This window comes from Rattus norvegicus, chromosome 9 (genome assembly GCF_021556685.1).
Source record: "Rattus norvegicus strain SHRSP/BbbUtx chromosome 9, alternate assembly SHRSP_T2T, whole genome shotgun sequence".
Classification (NCBI taxonomy): Eukaryota; Metazoa; Chordata; class Mammalia; order Rodentia; family Muridae; genus Rattus; species Rattus norvegicus.
Window position 1 is genome coordinate 74664781 of NC_141542.1, and position 20545 is coordinate 74685325.

At 43.4% G+C, this 20545-nt stretch overlaps 1 protein-coding gene across 13 annotated transcripts in view; it reads right to left on the reverse strand.

The window, feature by feature from the left end:
* Positions 1–3607: 3607 nt before the first annotated feature.
* Kctd18 (potassium channel tetramerization domain containing 18) overlaps positions 3608–20545 on the reverse strand; it is a 46349-nt gene continuing 29411 nt past the window's right edge. For 6 of the 13 annotated variants that reach the window (XM_087565306.1, XM_087565304.1, XM_087565305.1 and 3 more), the window contains 6 exons: positions 16244–16470; positions 13911–14122; positions 11635–11828; positions 10472–10566; positions 7166–7268; positions 3613–5183 (listed from right to left, as the gene is read on the reverse strand). In XM_087565306.1, the coding sequence (XP_087421432.1) occupies positions 4691–5183; positions 7166–7268; positions 10472–10566; positions 11635–11828; positions 13911–14122; positions 16244–16400 (1254 nt within the window). In that variant the 5' untranslated portion in view covers positions 16401–16470 and the 3' untranslated portion in view covers positions 3613–4690. Of the gene's footprint in view, positions 5184–7165; positions 7269–10471; positions 10567–11634; positions 11829–13530; positions 13675–13910; positions 14123–16243; positions 16471–17216; positions 17306–18153; positions 18838–20545 lie in introns of those variants that run through there. The other 7 variants (NM_001428737.1, NM_001428739.1, NM_001428736.1 and 4 more) reach the window with 7 other exon arrangements.

Sequence of the window (20545 nt, forward strand, 5' to 3'; positions counted from 1 at the left end):
GGTTTGAAAAAGAGACCACCCAGCAGACGGGAGACCACCCAGCAGACGGGAGACCACCCAGCACATGGGACACCACAGGGCGCCCTGACTCCAGGTGACCACATTCTCTACTGGCTCCTACTCACTTGTCTGCTGACCAACAACCCTAGTCTAAACGTGTGGTTTGTGATGGCCTTAAGCTGTCTGTGTTGTCCACACTCAAACTGAGTTCCCAAGTCTTCTGAATGAAGAAGTTGGGTGGTGAGTTGGTGAGTTCCTGAAAGATCTGGAATTGAGCTAGAAATGTCAAAAGTTTTAACAAACCTTGACAGGAAGAAGCGATTTTTGTCTCTTTCCAATCTGAGCAAGTATTGTATCTTCCCCACTCCCACTGCCACCCCTGCCCCACAAGCCCCTTGCTTTAAAAACAAGTTTCTTTTCCAAGCTCTAGCCCCCCCCCCCAAAAAAGAAAATTCATACCTGGAGCTCAGCAGAATTTTACTAAAATAATGAAGGCTTTAGGGTGTAAGAAACCAGCATAAAATCTAAAAGTGAACATTATAAGAAGAAAATCTGTTAAATAAACAAGTAGGGCAGAACCTTGACTGACAGTTTCTGTAAAACTCTATTTGTCTTAGCTACAGCCAATATCAGAAACCATCTAGCTAGCAAATATGAAATGCGTATGCGCCGTCTATGGCAACGCATGGACGAAAAAAGAAAAATTAGCTTCTGTGTAACAATGTAAACCATGTGTATTTCATGAGGCTGACAGGAGTGTGTGTGAAAATGGCTCCTTCGAGGCTCCACCACCAACCACCTTTTGTGGATGTGTAATTCTGGAAATAGCAGGAAACCAATATTCCCCCGTTAGCTATTCATGATGTTTCTGTTCTTGGCTGTACTGCAGACTTGAAGTCCTGGGCACTAAGGCAGCCTCAACAAAGCATCACTCATCCACTGGCGACTTGTTGACAGTTTTCAAGGGACAGTTCCCACAGAAGGGGAGGGGAAGGTATTCGGCATAATTAGAAAGGGCTTAGTGAGCTTACAGTACACATGTACATCTCTGCTAGGGGAGAAGCTCCTCCCCTCATCACGTTCACACTTCAAGTTTAGCATTTAAACACCAGACCAAGTGTGGACTAGCTGTCCACAAGAGCTGGAGGTGCAACACCACCATTTGTAAGATAACCTCCCATTCACGATGTTAGCATCCTTCCTTTTATGGAACAACTTACTGCCACAGGCCTTCCCACATACTCGAAATGCTCATCAAAGCTTCCTATGAACAATATCTCATGTAATGGTAAATGTGCTTGCAAGCCAATCCCTTCTTTAGAAAGAAAGGCATAAATGGATAATTGCACATTTAACCACAAACCCAGGTCTAGTGGATGAACATCAATGTCTGTCCTTGCTGAAGAGGCAATAGGATGGCTGGTGAAGAGGTCACAGGCAAAGATGATGTGGTTTACGCAGGAGATGTGGTTCCATTGCTTACTTCCTCTCAAAGGTTAGGAAGCACGGGCCCTGCCCACCCCAGCACTTGGAGATACGTATCTCTGAATTACTGTGAGTGACTTGACAAATGCTATCACCAGGACAGTGATTACCAATGGCAACTGACCCTTCACACCGTGTTTAGTCTCCAGAGAGCAGAAAGCCTGCAGGGTCAGAAACCTAAATGTTCGAATCCACGGCTAAGGGCTGCCTCCAGCGGTGTGGCAATGTACTGCAGGCCTCCTGGGGTCTCAGGAGACAAAACAGTACAGTGCTTTAGCGCAGTCTTATAAAGTTTTCCAACATGCTTCCTCCCTCCAGCTTGCTTTCTGTCTGACACGTCATCGTGCAGCCATCAGACAACGGGGCGCAGATGACAGAACGTGAGCATTATTGAACAGTATTAACTTTTTTCAACCTCATTTTCTTGATTTTTAAGAACTAGAAAAGACTTCATGATATTGTTCTGAAACTAAAAGGCAGTAAATAAAACATGTGGAAACACTAAAATATATAGCAATACGACCAAAATAAATTGATTAGTAGGTCCGCTCTACCAGTCTTCAACTCTCCATTTCACAAGTAACATGATTTGACTAGGACAAATTAGTTTTCAACAAAGACTAGTTATGTGTTACAGCTTTGAGGGGAAAGGCCTCCTGAATAGAAGTATCACAGCTTTGAGCGGGGAAGGTATCCAAGCAGCTTTAGGAGCCAAGAAATACCCCAAAGTAACACCCCACAACAAACCTCACACAACACATTTCTTGAGAAGAAAAAGCCCAGTAGGGTGGCTGCTTCTGCTCAGGTGAGAAGCAGCAGAAGACTGAGCAGAAGACAGGATTTATAGTTTTTTGTGGGACAGAGCTTTTCAAGGTAGAGATTTCCGCAATGGAGGTTGGTGGTTTTTCAAGTCCTGAGCTCCAGCTTTTTACTCTGTAGGGTGGAATTCAGCTGCTTGTGCCTGGAAGGGCTGGGTCCAGAGCTTGGTAGTTGGAGGTCCTCGGGGACAGGGCCTGACCACTTGCACACTGTGAGGTGACAGGCACATTTTTCTTCTGAACAATTCCCAAATATTCTACTCAATGTAACATTATTATCTCCTGACCCAGACACAGATACTACTTTTCAAACTATCTGTTCAGCTTCCCTTCATTTTTTTTCTTCTTTCTATTCATGACTTCTAGTGAGTTACCCACTCTTGTAGTCTCAGATAAGAGTTTTAAACATTTTTTTCCCACACAAAAGGCAAAACAACACCCAGGGAACTAATCTCAAGTAACGCCCCAGCACCTAAGCATTCTACACTTGGTCCTAACAGCTCATATCCACGAACAGACATCTACCACCTACTCCAGTCCCGCCACCCAGGACAGCTCCAGATGCACTCTTACATTTACTTTTCAAGTAGTGTGTGAGGGCACCTCCTCACGGCTCTGAGGAGATCAAAGAACGACTTGCAGATGTTTTCTCCTTCCACAGTCGGTTTAGGGACAGTCGGTTTAGGGACAGTCATCGAGCCTGGCGACAGCAAGTGTCTTGACCTGCTGTGCCACCTCTCCTGTCTCTGAATGCACGCTCCAGCACTCCATCCAATGCTTTCTTACAAAGGCTCACTGTGTTGTATGCAGGGAGAGCCTCTGTACTTGATGTAATAGGAAGGAGGCTAGTGATAGAATTAACCGTGAGTGTTTGAAAGTTTCCTGGTCATCATGTACAAAACATGCATTTTATGTGTTATCAGTAAATTTTTCTTATACGATTTAGCAATTTAAAATATCCTAGAACAAGTAATACATGTAATGTCCAAACTGGCAGGCCCAGGAGTCCACTTGTCTTTAATTCTCAGGTTGCTTGAGTTCTCTACAGCAGCACTGCCTTGAAGGTAACTAAGTGGTTTATGTATTCCAGGATGTCATAATAGATCTTCAATTAAAAACCTTTCAGTTAAACCACCTTCTAGAATGATACCAGTAGATATTTATTCAAAGTTGTTTTTATCATTTCATGAATTACCAAGACAAGAAAGTAATTTTGGAAACAGAAATAGAAACCCTCCATAAATTATTAGTAAGCTCTCAAACTATTTCAGGGTTCAAAGTTTAAATAAGTAGTCACAGAAAAGTCACATTTTTATGGAAATGTTTTATTTACTTAAAAAGAAACGTCATGAGTATACCTGCCTCACGTTTTCAAGGCAATGCAATGCAGTGGCCAGCATCTGAGTAAGGAGCACCCTGCTCTATGGACCTGCTTCTAGAAACACGGAAGCACAGGGCTCATGGGAAGTAGAAATGTACAATGTAATTACCAAACATAATATGTAAGAGAAAGTACAGATAACCCAATGGTCATGAAAAAATAGATTAATCAAAAGATTTTGTTTAAAAATATTAAATTCAAGTTATGGAAATTGTATGCACGAAGCATAGTGTATAATCAGAAGGACTCTTCAATGGCCACTTCTAGAATAAACTAACGAGTTAAAAAAGTTAAACTTGTCTAACTTCTCTTTTTCAAAGTACTTCAAAACATCACCAAAGTAAACGACCATATTTTAACCATTCCAAAAACCGTTTTACAGCTCCTACCACATGCATTCCCCTTGTGGTGCACAATAAAAGACACAGCTGCTAACAGAACAAAGCAAAGAGCCAATCTAGACAAGAAAATGGCCCAATCAAGTAAGATCACCATCTGAGCTTTCACTATACGCTTTCCCTTCCCCCATCACTTCTCTTCATTTCGTCTTTGGAAAATAAGCAACTATGGGCAGCTGGTGGTCACACTCCCTCTTGAGACCTCTCCTCCTGGCCGCCATACAGCGTGGCCAGCATAGGTGCCCCTCTCCATCTGACAGAAACCTAGGCCTAGACCACACTCCTACGCTTGGACTGTAGGAGTAACACGAAGACTTTAATACTACTGCAAAAAGGTGAGACTTCTTACTCCCTGGTTGCCTTGTATCAGTTAACCATTTTAAAAAGCTTAGAATTAAAAACTAGAAATCAAACTGCACATAGACAACCTCAGGAAAATGCAAAGTAAATAATGACCCTGACCATAAAGTCTCCGTCTACTCCCACATTGGCATTCACTTTTCCTGCAATAATAATCCTAAACACCCACGTTTAGATCTTCCCTTTCAGGAACACCGTCGGAATCAGCATGCTGGAAGCTGTGGGGCAAACAGGCTGTTCAAGCCCACTTATCCATCAGGCTGGTCTTTCCTGTTCTCAGTCTGCACGCCCAAAGTGTTGGAAGCTTCTGGAGAGGGCTGCTGGGGGAAGCTGGCCTGGCTCCCTGCTGAGGGGGTTGGCAGGGAAGGCCCCACACACAGTGGAGTCCTCCTCAGCTTGATCACTCGATGGGGTGGAGACTTCTTATCAGAGAGGAGCACCTTGGCAGGAGGTGGCTGTGTGGCTTGGTTTTCAGCGCTCTGGGCATTAGGAGAAGCAGGAGCATGTCCAGATGCCCCTGTGGCCACAGAGCACTGGGCTGCCTTTCCACAACTGCCTCTTTGAGAGCGGTTTGCTGTAGCCTGCGAGGAGATCTGGGCAGCATTGGCAGGTGACACCCTCACTGAAGCAGAGTTCTTGACTTTAATTTGGGTACTTGTAGAAGGGCCCAAAAATCTGACTGGCTTAGGACCAGTTTTACAGTTCACACCTTCATCCTCTTCCCCAAAGGCTATCAGCCGCCTGGAAAGACAGAAGCATTCTTTTCAGCATTTGTCCTTTTGAGAGCTAACAAACATAATCTCCACAGTTCACATTCAGGCTTAACAAAAAGGAATTGGCAATGTATATGGATAGCGTTACAGAGAGCAACTCGCTTCCTCATCCCCACCCACGGTCAACTGCACAGATGCACATTTACTGAAAACTGTTCCTGCTGCTTTATAGACTGTGCCTTAAAACCACATCTAATCAACAAGTAGGAGTCTGCAGTGCTGAGTAAGAATCAGACTACACATCACTCTGCTCCTACGAGCTCTGTGTGACGTACAGGGCCATCAAGACTAGTCAGTGCTCTTTCCAAGAACCGCAGAAAGGGAGCTCACAGCCAAATAAATGTTACTCTCCAACTTGAGCTGACAAAGAGAAAGGCTGCAAGCCTCAGGAACGTCGTTTTGCCTATTTAATGCTGCAGCTGTATTTACCAGTCACTGTCGTCCTGACAGCCAGTACAGTCGGCATGCCGTGAGACACATTTAACTGTGACACGGCTATTAACAGTCAAGCCCATGCTAAAGTTAGGTATTTTTAAAATTGCAAAGTATTGTACAATTAGTCTCCTGAACTGAGTTGACCATTCATTATAAACAGTATAAAGAGAAAAAAAACTGTCAAAAATGACCTTAAAACAATGAAAGTTCTGCCTGCTCCTCCCTGTTTTCCACCCAGTTCCTGTCCTAGGACACTACTGAACAACAGGGAGCAGCGAGCCTCCCTCGTCGTGAACTTCCTCTCCACAGTATTGGCTGCTAGAAGCAGTGCAGCATGGTGAACGCTTGTTCTTGGAAACAATCAGTCTAGCCTCATAAAATCTTCCACACATAGCAAATAATGCTAATATACTCAGCTTTAAAACGTCACTGACCATAATTACACATCACTTTCGTTATCTTGTCCATACATCAATATGCTGATTCCCAAAATTCCAGAGAAAAGATCACTGACAAAGAGGAGGTCACCATCAGCCATTCCTTCTGCTGTCTCCCGTCTGTCTTCACTGGCTCTACACCAAGGTTTTCTGTACCCTGGTACAATCACCATTTCAGTAAAACAATTCTTTAGTGGAAGCTGCCAGCAGGGTAAGTGGCTTCTACCTACAAGATGTCAGCAGCAACTCCTCCCTGTAGAGCTTAACCCACAAGTGGCAAACACTGCTAAACATCTCACCAGAGGGGTAGAAAAGTCCTTCCCAGGTGAGACAGCTGTTCTAGACTCAAGGTTTGCTGCGAGTCCAAATGACAAAATAAATACTGCAATAGTAAATTAGTAACACAATTAATGCCTTTTAAGAAATAAAATATTTTGCAAAGAGATCTTGACTAAAACGGAATCGACGTTCTTTCTTTGAACGATGCAGAGGCCAAGGTAGGAGAGCAGTCTGCAGCTGCAGTTATAACCAAATCCAGCAGGAGACTGAGAAACAAACCTGTCGCTGTGGATGACGCTGAGACATTAAAAACATACAGCCTTACGGCACGTAGAGCACTGCTACAGACACAGCCAAAAGGTGAATATAATGCTAATAATTTCATGGAACTCAAGAGAATACTACCAAATAAAGATGCTACTTGTGATAAGGAAAAAGAAAAAAGAACTTCAGACTAAGGCACAGAAAAGGTCGAGTAGTTAGCCTAAGTACGTTTTTCAAGCACTGACAACAAAGCCTGGAGTTTCACTTCTGTGATGCCTACCACAGCATCCCACTATTCTTACAGCCGCATTCCCCCCATGAAAACATGCTTCATATCCAACTAAGTATAATACCCTACTTTTTCATGGTTTTGGTATCTTTTTAATGAGATCAATATTTTTATGTTAATGTAGAATATTCATGTAGGTTATTAAAGAAGCTTAGTAAAGCCAAGAGTATTCATTTCCCCTTTATGATGGTGTCACACAGTATCAACTACAGATTTTAAAACAAAATGTAATCATAGCTAACTAACCTCTTTCGAATTGGGGCCATATGACGCAGGCTTCCATGTAAAGGCCGTTCTTCCAAAGTCCAACACTCTATCAGCTCATGAGGCACACGCCAGTAGCTTACACCTTGAAGATAAAAAGAGAATTAGGAGAGCCATAGGTAAGAAGCACTCGGTCATCTAAGACAGGCCAGCTGTCTGTAGCTTGTCCCTTTCAGCTAATGGACACAGGTGTGCACAACACAAAGAGGAAGTGCTTCTAGTGGCTCCAGAACAGCAGTGACTGTTTATGAGCTGGGTTCAAGAAGAGCTGGCTTCGAACCAGGGCATGCTCAAGTGACAGAATGTATGCTCCTTAAAGGCACAGGCTCTGACCCTGCACCTGAACCTGTCACTCACTGATGTGACCTTGGGAAAGTTACCCTCTGATCCTCAAGTTTCATTTCCTCAGGAAAATGCTAATCACCATAGCATGTATCCTTCAAGAGTGCTTGCTGTGATCATTAAACACATAATAAACATGAACTGCTTACCTTAGGTCAGGTTAGGTACTCTGAAGCCTTCAGTGCTTTACAGACAGATGCAGTATTAGTACAAGTGTAAAGGATGTTTACAGTGGTGGTTACGCCAGTGCTCTGTCTGCTGCAGGGGGCTACTGTGACCATCAAACTGGGTGTACCTGTGAACCACCCTGCAAACCACTGTCACCAGAAATGATTCAGTAGGTAACAGCACTTGCTGATCTTAAGGGAACTATAGCAAGTTTCCAGCCCCATGGCAGGCAGCTCAGAAATGCCTGGAACTCTAGCTCCAGGGGAATCTGACAAGGCATTCTGGCCTCTGCAAGTACACGTATACATATAGGCACACACACACACAAATGAAAGTGTTTTTTTAAAAAAAAATCTTTAAAACAAGAATAATCTAATAATAAACCAGGATTTTAGCTAAATTCATTCTATATTTTAAATATGATACACTTTGATTCAAAAGTTTAAGAATGTATGCTTATGAGCCTCACAGGCATTACACTAGTGAAAGAAGGTGAACATAGATCACATATTTTACAATCCCATTTGTATGAAATACCCAGGACAGGCAGACAATGGGACACAAGGCAGACCATGCAGGAGGACATGGAGGCGAGACTGTGGGTTCCCTCTGAGATGATGACAACGTTTTGGAACTAGACAGCTGGTGGCTGCTAAACAGGCCATATGCGAGTAGCAATGTCATGGACACACACAGTGTAAACCAGTTCCTTCTACTCATCTGACTCCTCCAATCAAAAACACATATGGTTATACACAGACATACAAAAATACTAAAAGAATAATCTTCAACAAGAACTGTTGGGTTCTTTATAGTAACAGCTTTCAAATCTCCACAATGGCATTAGTGTCTTTTTTAACCATTAAAATTCCAGAAAACATGACTACCTTTGTGAACTGGCATTAAAAATGTATATATAACATACATCCAATATGCAAGAGCTCAATGACACTCATTAAGGCCAGCACAATGGAATCATTTGACTACTATCCCCAAGCATGCATATATATATATATATATATATATATATATATGTATGTATATATATATATACACACACATATATATATGTATGTGTATATAGTATATATATGTGTGTATATAGTATATATATATATATGTGTGTGTGTATATATATATATATATATATTCTACTACAAAAGTATTCCTAAACCTGGTCCATTAGGTTCGCCTGATTTTTCAGGTTAAATTTATGATAAAATTTACATAAAACTTATTTTTTAAGAGATACAGTTCAATGAGTTTTGTCAAATGAATAGTCACTCATCGATCGTGCCTAAAACTTTCCTCATACCACTTCCCAGACACTGGTTTCCCTTCTAGCCCTAATTTTGTCTTCTCCAGAATGTCATATATATACATGAATCACAGAATATTCATACTTGTATGTTTTCTTTAATGTGATTTATCCACATCGATACATTGATAAACGTGTGTGTGTGTGTGTGTGTGTGTGTGTGTGCGCGCATGCGCATGCATGCTTTACTGCCTAGTGGATATGCCACTGCAACTTGTTTAAGCAACGTGTTTGACCTCTGGGCTCTCAGCAGCTCACCGCTCCACAGTCCAGTCAGCTGGCACTCCCCCTGCCCTGGCCTCCCAGTACTGGGATGATAGGCTGAAGCACAGCAGAGCATACTCAACTCTAACCTCTTCTTTCCAACTTAAATAATTCACATTTATTGTACATAACATGGAACATCTAGAAAAGTAGACAGATAAAAACCAAGGGCTAGGGACATAGCTCAGTTGGTAGAGTGCTTGCTTTGCAAACATGAGGCCTTTGGTTTTGATTCTCAGAACCAACACCCGAAACAGAAAGAAAATCAAAATCAGTCCTAATTCAAAACCCAGGAATGATAATTCAGGGTGCACTTTCATTCCACTATGTTTTGTTTGTTTTCAAACAGTGTCTAGCTATCTAAACCAGGTTGCTCTAAAACTCACTACATAGCCCAGGCTAGCCTTCACTCAGTGAAGGCTCCTCCTGCTTGAGCCTCCTAAGTGCTGAGAGTGCAGGAATAAGTCATCATGCCCAACCAATTCTAGTCGTTCCTCATTTGGACTCTTTTTTATAAATGTTTATTTTATTCTGTGTGTATGTTTGTGGGCACAGACATGGCACAGTCTATACTGGAGGTCAGTTCTCTCCTTCCACCATGTAGATTCAGGGATTAGCCTTGGGTCATCTGGCTTGGGAAAGCACCTTTACCTGCTATGCCATCTCACCAGTCTCCTCTTAAACCTTCTCGGTGTAGAAGCACACTTTTTAAACATTGCCAGTTACACAGTAGGTCTAAATAAACGCTTGTTTATTAGGTATACACATACTTGAAGTCATTGAATTATAAATAAATGACAATACATAGCAGGTTACTCGTGGGTGTGGAGACTTGAAAGCTTCAACAGCACCGTATGATAACAGACAACTGACACACTGAAAAGTAAACCTCTAGGAAGACAGGAGGGCAGAAGAGAGGCAAGGACACACAAGGGATGTGGATAAAGAGACGCTACCTTTACACTTTGTGTTACTATGGAAACGTGGGATGGGGATTTACTGCAAGTGAGGCAAGCCTATAGTCCCAGTACTTGTGAGGCAGAAGAAGGAGGATTGCCCAAAGTTCCAGACTAGCCACACGAGGCTATACAATAAGATCCAGGCCAGCCTGAGCTACAGTGGAAAACCTTGTCTCGAAAACTAAGAGAGAAAGAGGAAAAAGTCCACCCTGTGCCCATGAAACGTTTGCACTGTACCTTTTCCTTCCCAAGCATCAAAGGCGTCCATCATTTTCTTCAACTCGGCTACTGAGTAGTAGCTCCAAATATACTGGACATTGTTCCCCGCCTCCCTAGGAATATTGCAAAAACGTAATGAAAATCCACTACTTACACGTGAATGTGTCTGTGCACATCCAGCTAACACACACTCAATAAATACTCGATAATCAAGGGGAGAATATCTAAGCACAGTCATTCCTCTGCGACCCTAATCATAGGTGTGCACTCATAAATCACATCAGACTCTAATATGAATTTCATCTTTTTATGTAGTAAATGTCAATTCTACAATATGGAAATGCATCGAAATATTTTAGAACACTTGAGAAAGCATTTATATATAACTGGGCTAGTGGCACGTGCCTTTAGTCCCAGCACTTGGGAGGCAGAGACTGGCAGATCTGAGTTCCAGGCCACCCACGGCTATACAGTGAGAACTTGTCTCAAAAAACAAACAAAACTAACAAAGTAAAACCAGTGAATTCTAGTTAGAGAAGAGCCCATTTGGATGACATTTTCTAGCATCACGCCAGATGCTTGGATGTCTTATTTAGGTCACTGCGTATAAAGATTTCAGAAACAACCATCCCAGTGCGTGAAAAGCAAGCTTCTATGGCTGTGACCCAGTCCAATCTCCCACAGAGTATACAGAAGTGAGGAACTGCTAATGACCTGACCAGTACAAGCTTACATGGCTATAAGAAGGCAAGCTTTAAGAATTTAACACGCCCACATCGTAGAAGCCAAAATCTGAAAGGGGCCAGGAACAAGGACAGACTGGCCTCCCAGACCACTCAAGGGTCTGCTGACTCTAGGCTGGTGCCCTGGCCCCACACTGTGGTCCAGGGGAGATATTAGGCAGGTGGCTCTTCTTTCTCTTAGCTCTATAGAGGCTACTCTGGGACTTGAGGCTCAATGCAGTGAGAACCACTGTTCTTGATCCTGCAAAAGGCCCAGGACTGATATCTCTGTACAAAGGCCTGAAGCAGCCATCCCACAACTCTGAGGGCTCTGTCCACTGATCCATGATCGCAGCCTCTTGTAGTTCAGCACAGTATTTCATTCAATAACAATGTTTAAAATTGTTAAAAGATACAATCCTCTCTTTTGTACTTTTTCACATTTAATTTTGAACATACCTTTTGAAAATGCTTTTACTATGAATTCTTCCTCCCAGCTGCTTATCAATGGCATCTGTCCCATCAGTTTTTGTAGAATAGACGCCAATAATTCTACTTTCACAGCTTGCACCAGATGTGTTAAGATAGTGGAGGACCCAAACTGTTGGTTTATTGCAAACTAAGCCATAGGAATCACAGAAGTCTGTTAAAGCCTAAAGCAAACACATACATAAACTTAGATTTAATTATGAAATAAAAGATAGATGAGTTACTTTCATGTAAAGCTAAAATGTGAGCTGGTCACAAAGAGAAATAAAAATGTCATGAATTTTAACTTAGTCTATAAACATGTAATAAATTAATTGGAGGGAGGCTTTTTTCCTTTACAAAAAAAAAATAAATAAATAAGCAACAACAAGAAACCTCCACTCTTTATTTAGGGAGACTTTTCCGAACAGAACTGCCCTTTATCTCTTCTTTTGGCATATCATCATCACTTTTAATTTTACAATCTTCATACAATAGCTAAAAGTTAAGAGTTTCTCTTTCCTCAGAATATTTTCTCAAACTTCTCACTTAACCTCCATTTTTTTTCTTTTTATTAGGGGGCCCCACAGATGGTCCTTATTTTTAACTCCAAACTCTAACAATGAGTTAATCAAATGAACCTGTTCTTCTGCACTGCAAGGCTGCTCTAGTGAGGCCCGGCACAGTGTCTGAGCTCATGCAGCATTTACACACTTCAGTCATGCCCTCACTTGCATACTTAATACCCACTGCCTGCTGAGCACTCTCGGGCCCTGCGGACAGGACAGTGAATATGACAGGCGGTCCAAATGCTCTGCGTTCCTACCTAATGCCCAGCTGTGCCAGCACAAGGGGCACAGAACAAGGGGCTCCTCCCAGGACTGTGGCACAGACCTTCCCTGGGAGAAATGGCACTGCTGCTCTAAGTGCGTTTGGGACAAGCGTCTTTGTCTGCTTTGTCCACTGACAGCTCTAGCATCTGGGAGAGCAGGTGATGTGAAGAAGACGCCTGCTGCTATCTACTCAGTAATGAAACCAGGATCCTCACATGTCTGGTGCTAAACAACTCCTCTACTGATCTTTAGCCTTATGTGTACAGCTCTAAGAATTCCAAATCACACTATAAACTGACCTAGGGCAAGAACTAGACTCCATTTCTTGCTGCTCCACCCACCCAGTCCCTTCACAAGGCCATACATGCCAAGCATGTGGCACTTATGAAATAGCAGATGCTGGCTGCTGGAATAAATGCAGGCATACTTTGTCCTTTTTAAAATATAACCAGGAGACAAAGGCTAAGGGCTAGGATCAGAAGATGAGGCTACCCTCTCTAATCTCCCAGCAAGACTGTCTAGCCCTACTCTGCTGTTGGGTAAGTTGCATTACCAAGACTATCACTTGGCCATTTTCACTTGTGTGAAACAGCAGCAGAATCCATACTCGTGTACATCCCTAAAATGGATTTCCTGCACACTCCTAATAGCCAACCATCCATCAGTTTGCTTCCTGAACTGACAACATCCAATTTGAAAGTTCCAATCAGTTCATATCAATCTTCAGGATCAACAGCTGCCTACAGAAATAATTTCCCTATGTGCTAAATAGCAACAAATACAATAACCATTAATAAGACATAACTAACCAAACTTTTCAGTCATGTAAAGATCTTTAAAGTGTGACATAAATAGAAGCACTGCTGATCTTGAAGGGAACTCAGCAGATCTTAACATGCTAAACTGCCATGCTCACTAAATCAGGTGAGAGCTTATTACTTAGCATAAAACATAAAAATGTTATCTTAGTAAATGGACCATTATACCCTCAATAATGACAGTATTTCTCTAACTTAAAAAGATCTCCAGAAACCAAGTATATGGTGGTGCACACCTTTAATCCCAGCACTCAGGAGGCAGAGGCAGGTGGATCTCTGTGAGTCCAAGGCCAATCTGGTCTACATAGCCAGTTCCAGGCCACCCAGGGCTATATAGTAAGGCCTTTTCTCAAAACAGAAACAACTTCAGAAGAATAGTTCTATTAAAGAGAATCAAAAAGTGTTACATTTTCAGTGAGATACATAAACTTTATAAAGCTTTTTGCCTAGAATTAATTTTGGCCTTTAAGAATGACTAGGAGTAATTAAGAAACATGTTCAAAACTGATTACAGACCGCCTTGCACTTTGTATATGTGATATCACAAACTATGCAAAATAACATATTGCTTTGTGCATATAAATATGTATTTTAAAACTTGAGAAAATGCCAAGACCTTTTTAAGTTCTATATTTGACCTTAAAGAATATGTCTCCATCTCATTGGCCAAGTGGTCAGACAGGCTGTATGGGTAAGGGATGCCAAAGTAGTCAGCCTCTTCCTGCAGGGCGGTTCGGGTCTGCTCGTCCGAGGGGGTCTGAACCTCCCCATGGAGGTAGTCCAAAATGTATTTGAATAGATGTCCATCACGGTCAATAATACACGCCCCTAGAAAACAGTTCCAAAACAGTTGTGCAGATTCATGTGATGATCAGTAAGAAGTCAAAGTCGGCCCAATACCCTTCACAGTCATGTTTCCCTTCTCACAATTAGCATTAGTGTGGAAGTGGGTCCAAGTCATCAAAGGAAGTTAAACGTCTCCTGTTTCACTGCCACAGAAAACACGATTTATGGCCCTCCCTCAACTTGGAAGTAAAGAATGTTCTAAAAACTCAATTATTTGGAGGAAATACTTATATTTCTAAACCACTGTAAATAATTCTGAACACAAACGTACATGACCCGTCACCATGTCTGCTTGAACACTATATGCACAGGAACCAGGCTCAGGGGGCAAGTGAGGCAGAGAGCAAACCCACTTTGCTCCTTCAGCCACGTATCCTACCACAGACCCACACCTTCCTGGATAAACAGGTCCCATTACCTAACTTACACAAAGCAACTGTGAGTTAGTGAGGGGACCTCTGTATTCTCAGTTCTGCAAGTGTTTTCCAAGACACACTTGGCTCTTCAGATGACGTCCTTATCCAGTCAACTGCAAAAGCTTCTGGTAGGATCGATGTACCCCTAATCTCAGCACAGCTGGACCAGGACACGCATGTGTGGCTCCACAGGAAAGAGTGTGCTTGTCCCTATGTCAACTGAATGTCAGCAACAACACATGCCTAGGATTTCTAGTGCTAGGTGTGTACTATATTTCAAAGTATCAGGTTAGTCCCTTTGGAGTTTGAAAATCTACATTTTAAAGAAGGAAAGCATGATGTGAGGAGCAGTAACACACAGTCACAGGTCCCAGCACTTAGGAGGTAAAGGCAGGAGGACTGCTATGAGTATAGAAGCCAGCCTGAGCAGCTCTGTGAGGTCCTATCTCCAAACTAAATAGTTTAAAGTCATTTTTAAAAACAAAAACTGCTTTACTAGCATTGCAAATGATCAAAGACTTTTCTTAAGACAACTTAGCAGAATTAAAATTACCTTGGCATAATGGTAATTAAGGAGTTCAATCCCCCCAACCCCCTATATTACTTTTCTTGACACTGATCCTATCTATCTCTTATCTATCTATCTATCTATCTATCTATCTATCTCTTATCTATCTCTCCTCTCTCCCCCTACCTCCCCCCATCACTCCTCTCCCCCACCCCCATTTCAGTATTTAGAAAAGCAGTGTTGAGCAGAGACCAGAGACTAGAACGTGGTCCTGCTTCCGTCCTCCCCTCCAATAGTAGTTTCTGCCAGGTAGAGGGCAAGCTCTCGGTCCAGCCATCCAGTTACTCTCTGCTTTCAACCACCAGTTGCAGGCAAGGCAGTTTTCTAAGACCCTACTCATGCCCAGGACATCTGCAGCCCTCCCCTGTGGCATAGTCCATTGTCCTGGGGCTCACATATGGGGGGAAAATAGAGAGCTGTTGACAGCCTCTTGTGCTGATGAAGATTCTCAGCAGGTTCTGCGACTTCCACAGTATTCAAAGGAAAGAGGCCACCCAGAGTCTTATCCTTTATAATGTAGTTCTCTGAAAGACCCAAAACATGAACTTGCCATTTTTCCACTACACACATCAGCTCACACAAAACCGCAAGGCTAAACCAAGCACTGAATACAGCACTGGCTCCACAATGGCTGCTTTGCTAGCTATGAAGATAGCTGCTTCTGCAGGGAAACACCTGTTCTTCCTTGAAGAGCACAGAGAGAAGCTAATACACATCAGCCTCTACGCCATCATCCATGATGTCAAAATACAGCTAATGCCATGGCTAGTCTTTATCCCACTTTACTTCTTTGTCAACTTTTAGGAGCACCACCACAAATCTTAAAACTGGTATTTAATTTCTCTATGCACTTAATCACCACACAGTTGTAATGAGCTAAGTAATTAGTAGGCTAATATAATACATTCCAACACAATTAAGAAAATCAAAGGGAGGGGTTGGGGATTTAGCTCAGTGGTAGAGCACTTGCCTAGCAAGCGCAAGGCCCTGGGTTCGGTCCCCAGCTCCGAAAAAAAGAAAAAAAAAAAAAAAAAAAAAGAAAGAAAATCAAAAGGAACTTAAAAATGACTCCCACTTTAATGAGCATTCACACTCAGGCTCCAAACTTTAGACATTTACCAGATTCATCTGTTTTGAGAGGGAAACGACCGCTAAACATAGATGCCAGCATAGAGTCCTTAAAGCGGCACAAAGACTCTCGCCGAGCTGTGTAAATGCAGCCGCCCACGTTCAGTCGAAGGATATCTCGCATCTCCTCTGCTTCGTGGCCAGCCATTGCTCCCTTGGACACTTAACGTTTTGCCTTAGGTGTTCAGAAACTTGGAAACAATCACAGCCCCAGACCTCTGTACAAAGCAAAGGACAAATACCTTGCTGAAACAAATGGGCAAGCTCAGTATATTCAATACAATTATACAGACGCTATTTCAAGTGACGTGAAACACATGATATGCTGACTTGGGAAAAACTGTGCCTCCTGAGATTTTATAAATATACAGAAATATAGATCACAGCTGATAAAATGACTGCTTAAAGAGTTACACAAGACAATGCCTGGTAACTCACAAGTAAAGCAAAGGCAAGACAGGCTTATGATGTTTGGCACACACATGTTTTTAACAAGTCTGAAGGAACCAACTAGACTACAGAAATCACGGGAGCCAAGTGGCTTTACCACTTACAATCTCTGAGTTCTTGGTTAAATCGTTTATATTCATTCTCTTGTTTCCGTATCTATCTATAAAACAGAGGCAGCAGTGGTCCAAAGAGCTCCAGAGAAGTAATTAAGATAACGTATACAAAGTATGTGGCACAGACTAAGTATACAGTGAATGACAAGATCATACAAAATTTCCCTTGAGGTGTACACTGAGGAACTCGAAGTAAACTTTGGAGATTACAGAAACAAAGAGCAGAGACTAAGGATAACTATAGTCATTAAGTTGTCGTTAACTAAGAACTAAGTAACACATCAGTAACTGAGAGCACAATGTCATTTGTGCCAAGGGACAGAGAGATGGCTAAGAGGTTAAGAGCACATGGCTATTTTTGCAAAAGACCCAGGTTCAATCCCCAGTACCGTATGACTTACAATATAGCCTGTGACTCCAGTGATCCGATACCCTCTTCTAGCCTCTGGGGGCACTGCACATACAAAGCACACAGAAAAACAGGCCGGCAAAATACTTATATACACAAAAGTAAATAAAATGTCCAAAACTGAATTCTATTTGTACAGATTGATTGCTCTAGATCTACAGGTGACGCCTGTCAGTCATCCACCTCTTTCCCTCTGAAACAGCCAAAGCTTTGGGGAAGGTTTAAAAGTTTTCCAGAATTCTCTATGGAAGCTGAAAAACTAAGTTCATTGAAAATCTGCAGTATCAAGAAAGTCTTAAAATGGCTGCCAAACTCAACTATATCCATAGCATCTTAGGGTTACTAACTGGTCAACTAAAATCCTTCCCCCACAGACACCATCCTTATCATATTCCAATAAAATGGGAGACCATTAGAATCTGAGAAAGGACACTAGACAAAATTCATTAGGAACCCAGCAAGGTCCAGGCCTACAAAAACACTGCCGTGACCTCTTGGTGCCTTAGAGTCACTCTAATCAATCATGAGGCAGGGGACCTAATGGGTTCACACTGTTCAGTTACCTGCTCCCTGGAATTTTATTTTCCATGTTCCTAGATAAGCTTCATCTCCTGCAAGATCTTTCTGTGCAGAATTAGAATCCTTGCACAGCAAACTCTTACACAGATTTTAGGCCATGTGTTTAAATCCCTATTTTTTTTTTTTTATTTTTATGTCGCCCATACGCCCAATAAAAGCAAAGGGAGTGTCATTCTTGGTAATTCCCATTTACTGAATGCTCACTGTGTACCAGGCACTGTGAAGGAACACTAGACAGACATTACCTCATTCACAGAAAAACTTTTATCACAAGAATTACTGTCCCTAGTGACACAGAACACTGGGGCATAAAAAATTCATTGATGTGTTCGGTGTCCATACAGACTTGCCTGTTAATAAGCAGTGGGGCCAGTCACAACCCAGGGCAACCAGGTGAACCTGAGGGGCCAGCTTCAGGCTCTCACAGATGCTCCCACAGACTATCCCTTTAACACAAGTTCCACCTCTAGGGCTCCTCATTTAGGCCCTTCACTATCAGCTGCCATCTGGGGACCGCAGCCCAAGGCCAGGCCCTGTGATGGCACTCCTCGGAAGCACCCACTGAGGCCTCTGATGCGTGAAGGCTGGGTTCACGCACGACCATCTGCACCAAACCGTCGAGGATGTCTGCTCAAAAGGCAGACTCCCAGCCACAGCAGAGTCTGATTCACAAAGTCTGAGAGGTGGGGATGGGCGCCGACTCCACTTTGAGAAGCACAGCTCATGGGGCTCACGCCCCTTCGCCACGGTCGGACAAAACCCGGAAGGCTGGGGATCACCAGGCCCCGCCGTGGTCTTCCTGGGCCAGCGGTCCCCAATTCGGTGCCCACTGAAGCCTGGTGCCCAAGGCGCCCGTGTCATCGGAGAGGCCGGCCGGGGCCTCCCTCAGGATGCCTCCCAAGGCTTCGGGGCCTGCCACCCACCCAGAGCCCGGCTCCTCTACACCGGCGGGCGGAGTGGCGACCGCCTACTGACCTGCGGCCGCCAGGCCCTGGGCGCCGCCGCCCGACGCCGCGGGGCCCGGACACGGAAGTAAGTCGTCGCCTACTCGGATGCTCCGCGACTGGTAGAGCGGATCAACCCGCGGCGCCCCCGTGCGGTCCCGACGTGCAGTGCGCCAAAAGGAAAGGAGGCCTCGCCCCGGATACGCCCCGCCCACGGAGGCGGTGACCACGCCCCAAGAACATTCCCGAACTGTTCTGCAACTCTCGGCCCGCCTTGGACCAACTCTCCTGGAAAAGGATGTTTTCCAGCCCCAGGGTTTCGAATATCCATTTGCATAGTTTGTGGCTTACAAAGTTTTATCACGCAGCACACTTTAACTTAGTCTGTAACTGTAAAAGCTGGTGGTTGGTTTCTAAAAATCTTTTTTATTAGATCTTTGGAAATTTCACACATCAGAATTAAGACGGTAGTTTTATTCTTGTTACAGGAAGGAAAACCGAGGAGGGAGGACAAACCTCCATTCAACGTTCTTGTACCTGGCACTGTATTGTCTCTTGTAGAACTATTTAATTTCTTGTTAATTCCCCCCCACCCCCAATTTTTAATCTTCCAACTGCATGCTACCTTGTGTAAGGAACAAGGGTTAGGTATTTCACAATGAATGAAACAGTCCTGTTTTCCAGGCACTCCACTCTATACTAGATTCCAAAGTCCTCTTTACAGCTCTTAGTAAAGAAGCCAGCCAGAAGTAAGGCTGCCTGCCCTTTGGCTATGAAGTCTTGGGAGACAGGGAAGGTTTGTTCAAGCTGCTGTGATTTTCTCACAGGGTAGAGACCAGGCCCTGAGAGTGGAGCATCAGTCATGACAGTGACCAATAGTTTGATTTTAGTTTTTTTGTTTTTTCTTTTTTTCGGAGCTGGGGACCGAACCCAGGGCCTTGCAAGCGCTCTACCACTGAGCTAAATGCCCAACCCCAATTTTAGTATTTTTAATCACTGACAGAAACAACTTAGAGGAGTGAGGGTTTATTTTGGCTCAGAGTTTCAAAGATGTCAGTTCATCAGGGCAGGAACCATTGAGTCCAACCCATGAGATGACACCAACCAATTTGAAGTGAGCCTTTCCCTAACAGTAGTCCTCTCTCCAAATGCCCACATAGATACATGTAGGTTTGCCTCAACATTCTTGTCTGAATTTTTTGTTCTGCATAATATTGAAATAATTAACTGTTGTAATAATCTAGAGGAGAAGAGTAATATCTTCTATCCCATCTATGATGGCTATGGAATAAAGTACAGATCCTTGCATTTAATACACTTAGAACAGCATTATGCCCAGTTTGTGAGACACCCCCCCCCCCCAAGAGACTACCAGGGACTACGACTCCGATGCAAGCGCAGGAGAGGTATTTTATTCGAGTTGGACTAGGGACACAACCCTCCCTGTGCAATGGGTTAGGAATGAGACGCTCAGGTCTAGGGGTTGAGGTCTTCTATAGGGAAAATGCACAAGCTGGGGCTTTCGAGCCCTAGCATTACATGATTGGGTAAGGAGTAAAGGAATGTTACCCTTCAAACTGATAACGTTTGTTCAGACAGCAAGGAGAGACCACACATCTGGAAAGGGGCACCTTTGACCTGGGAAGGAATAACTCGTCCAGTTATCAGTGAGTAGTTCATTCTTTCCTGTTGTTGCAAGCTGGCCACGGCTGTTAGGTCTCTTTTTGACTGCTGGGGTTGCTTGGTGGGGGGGGGGGGGGAGGCTGCTAAACCCTAAGCCTGGGTCTGCACAGAGGGG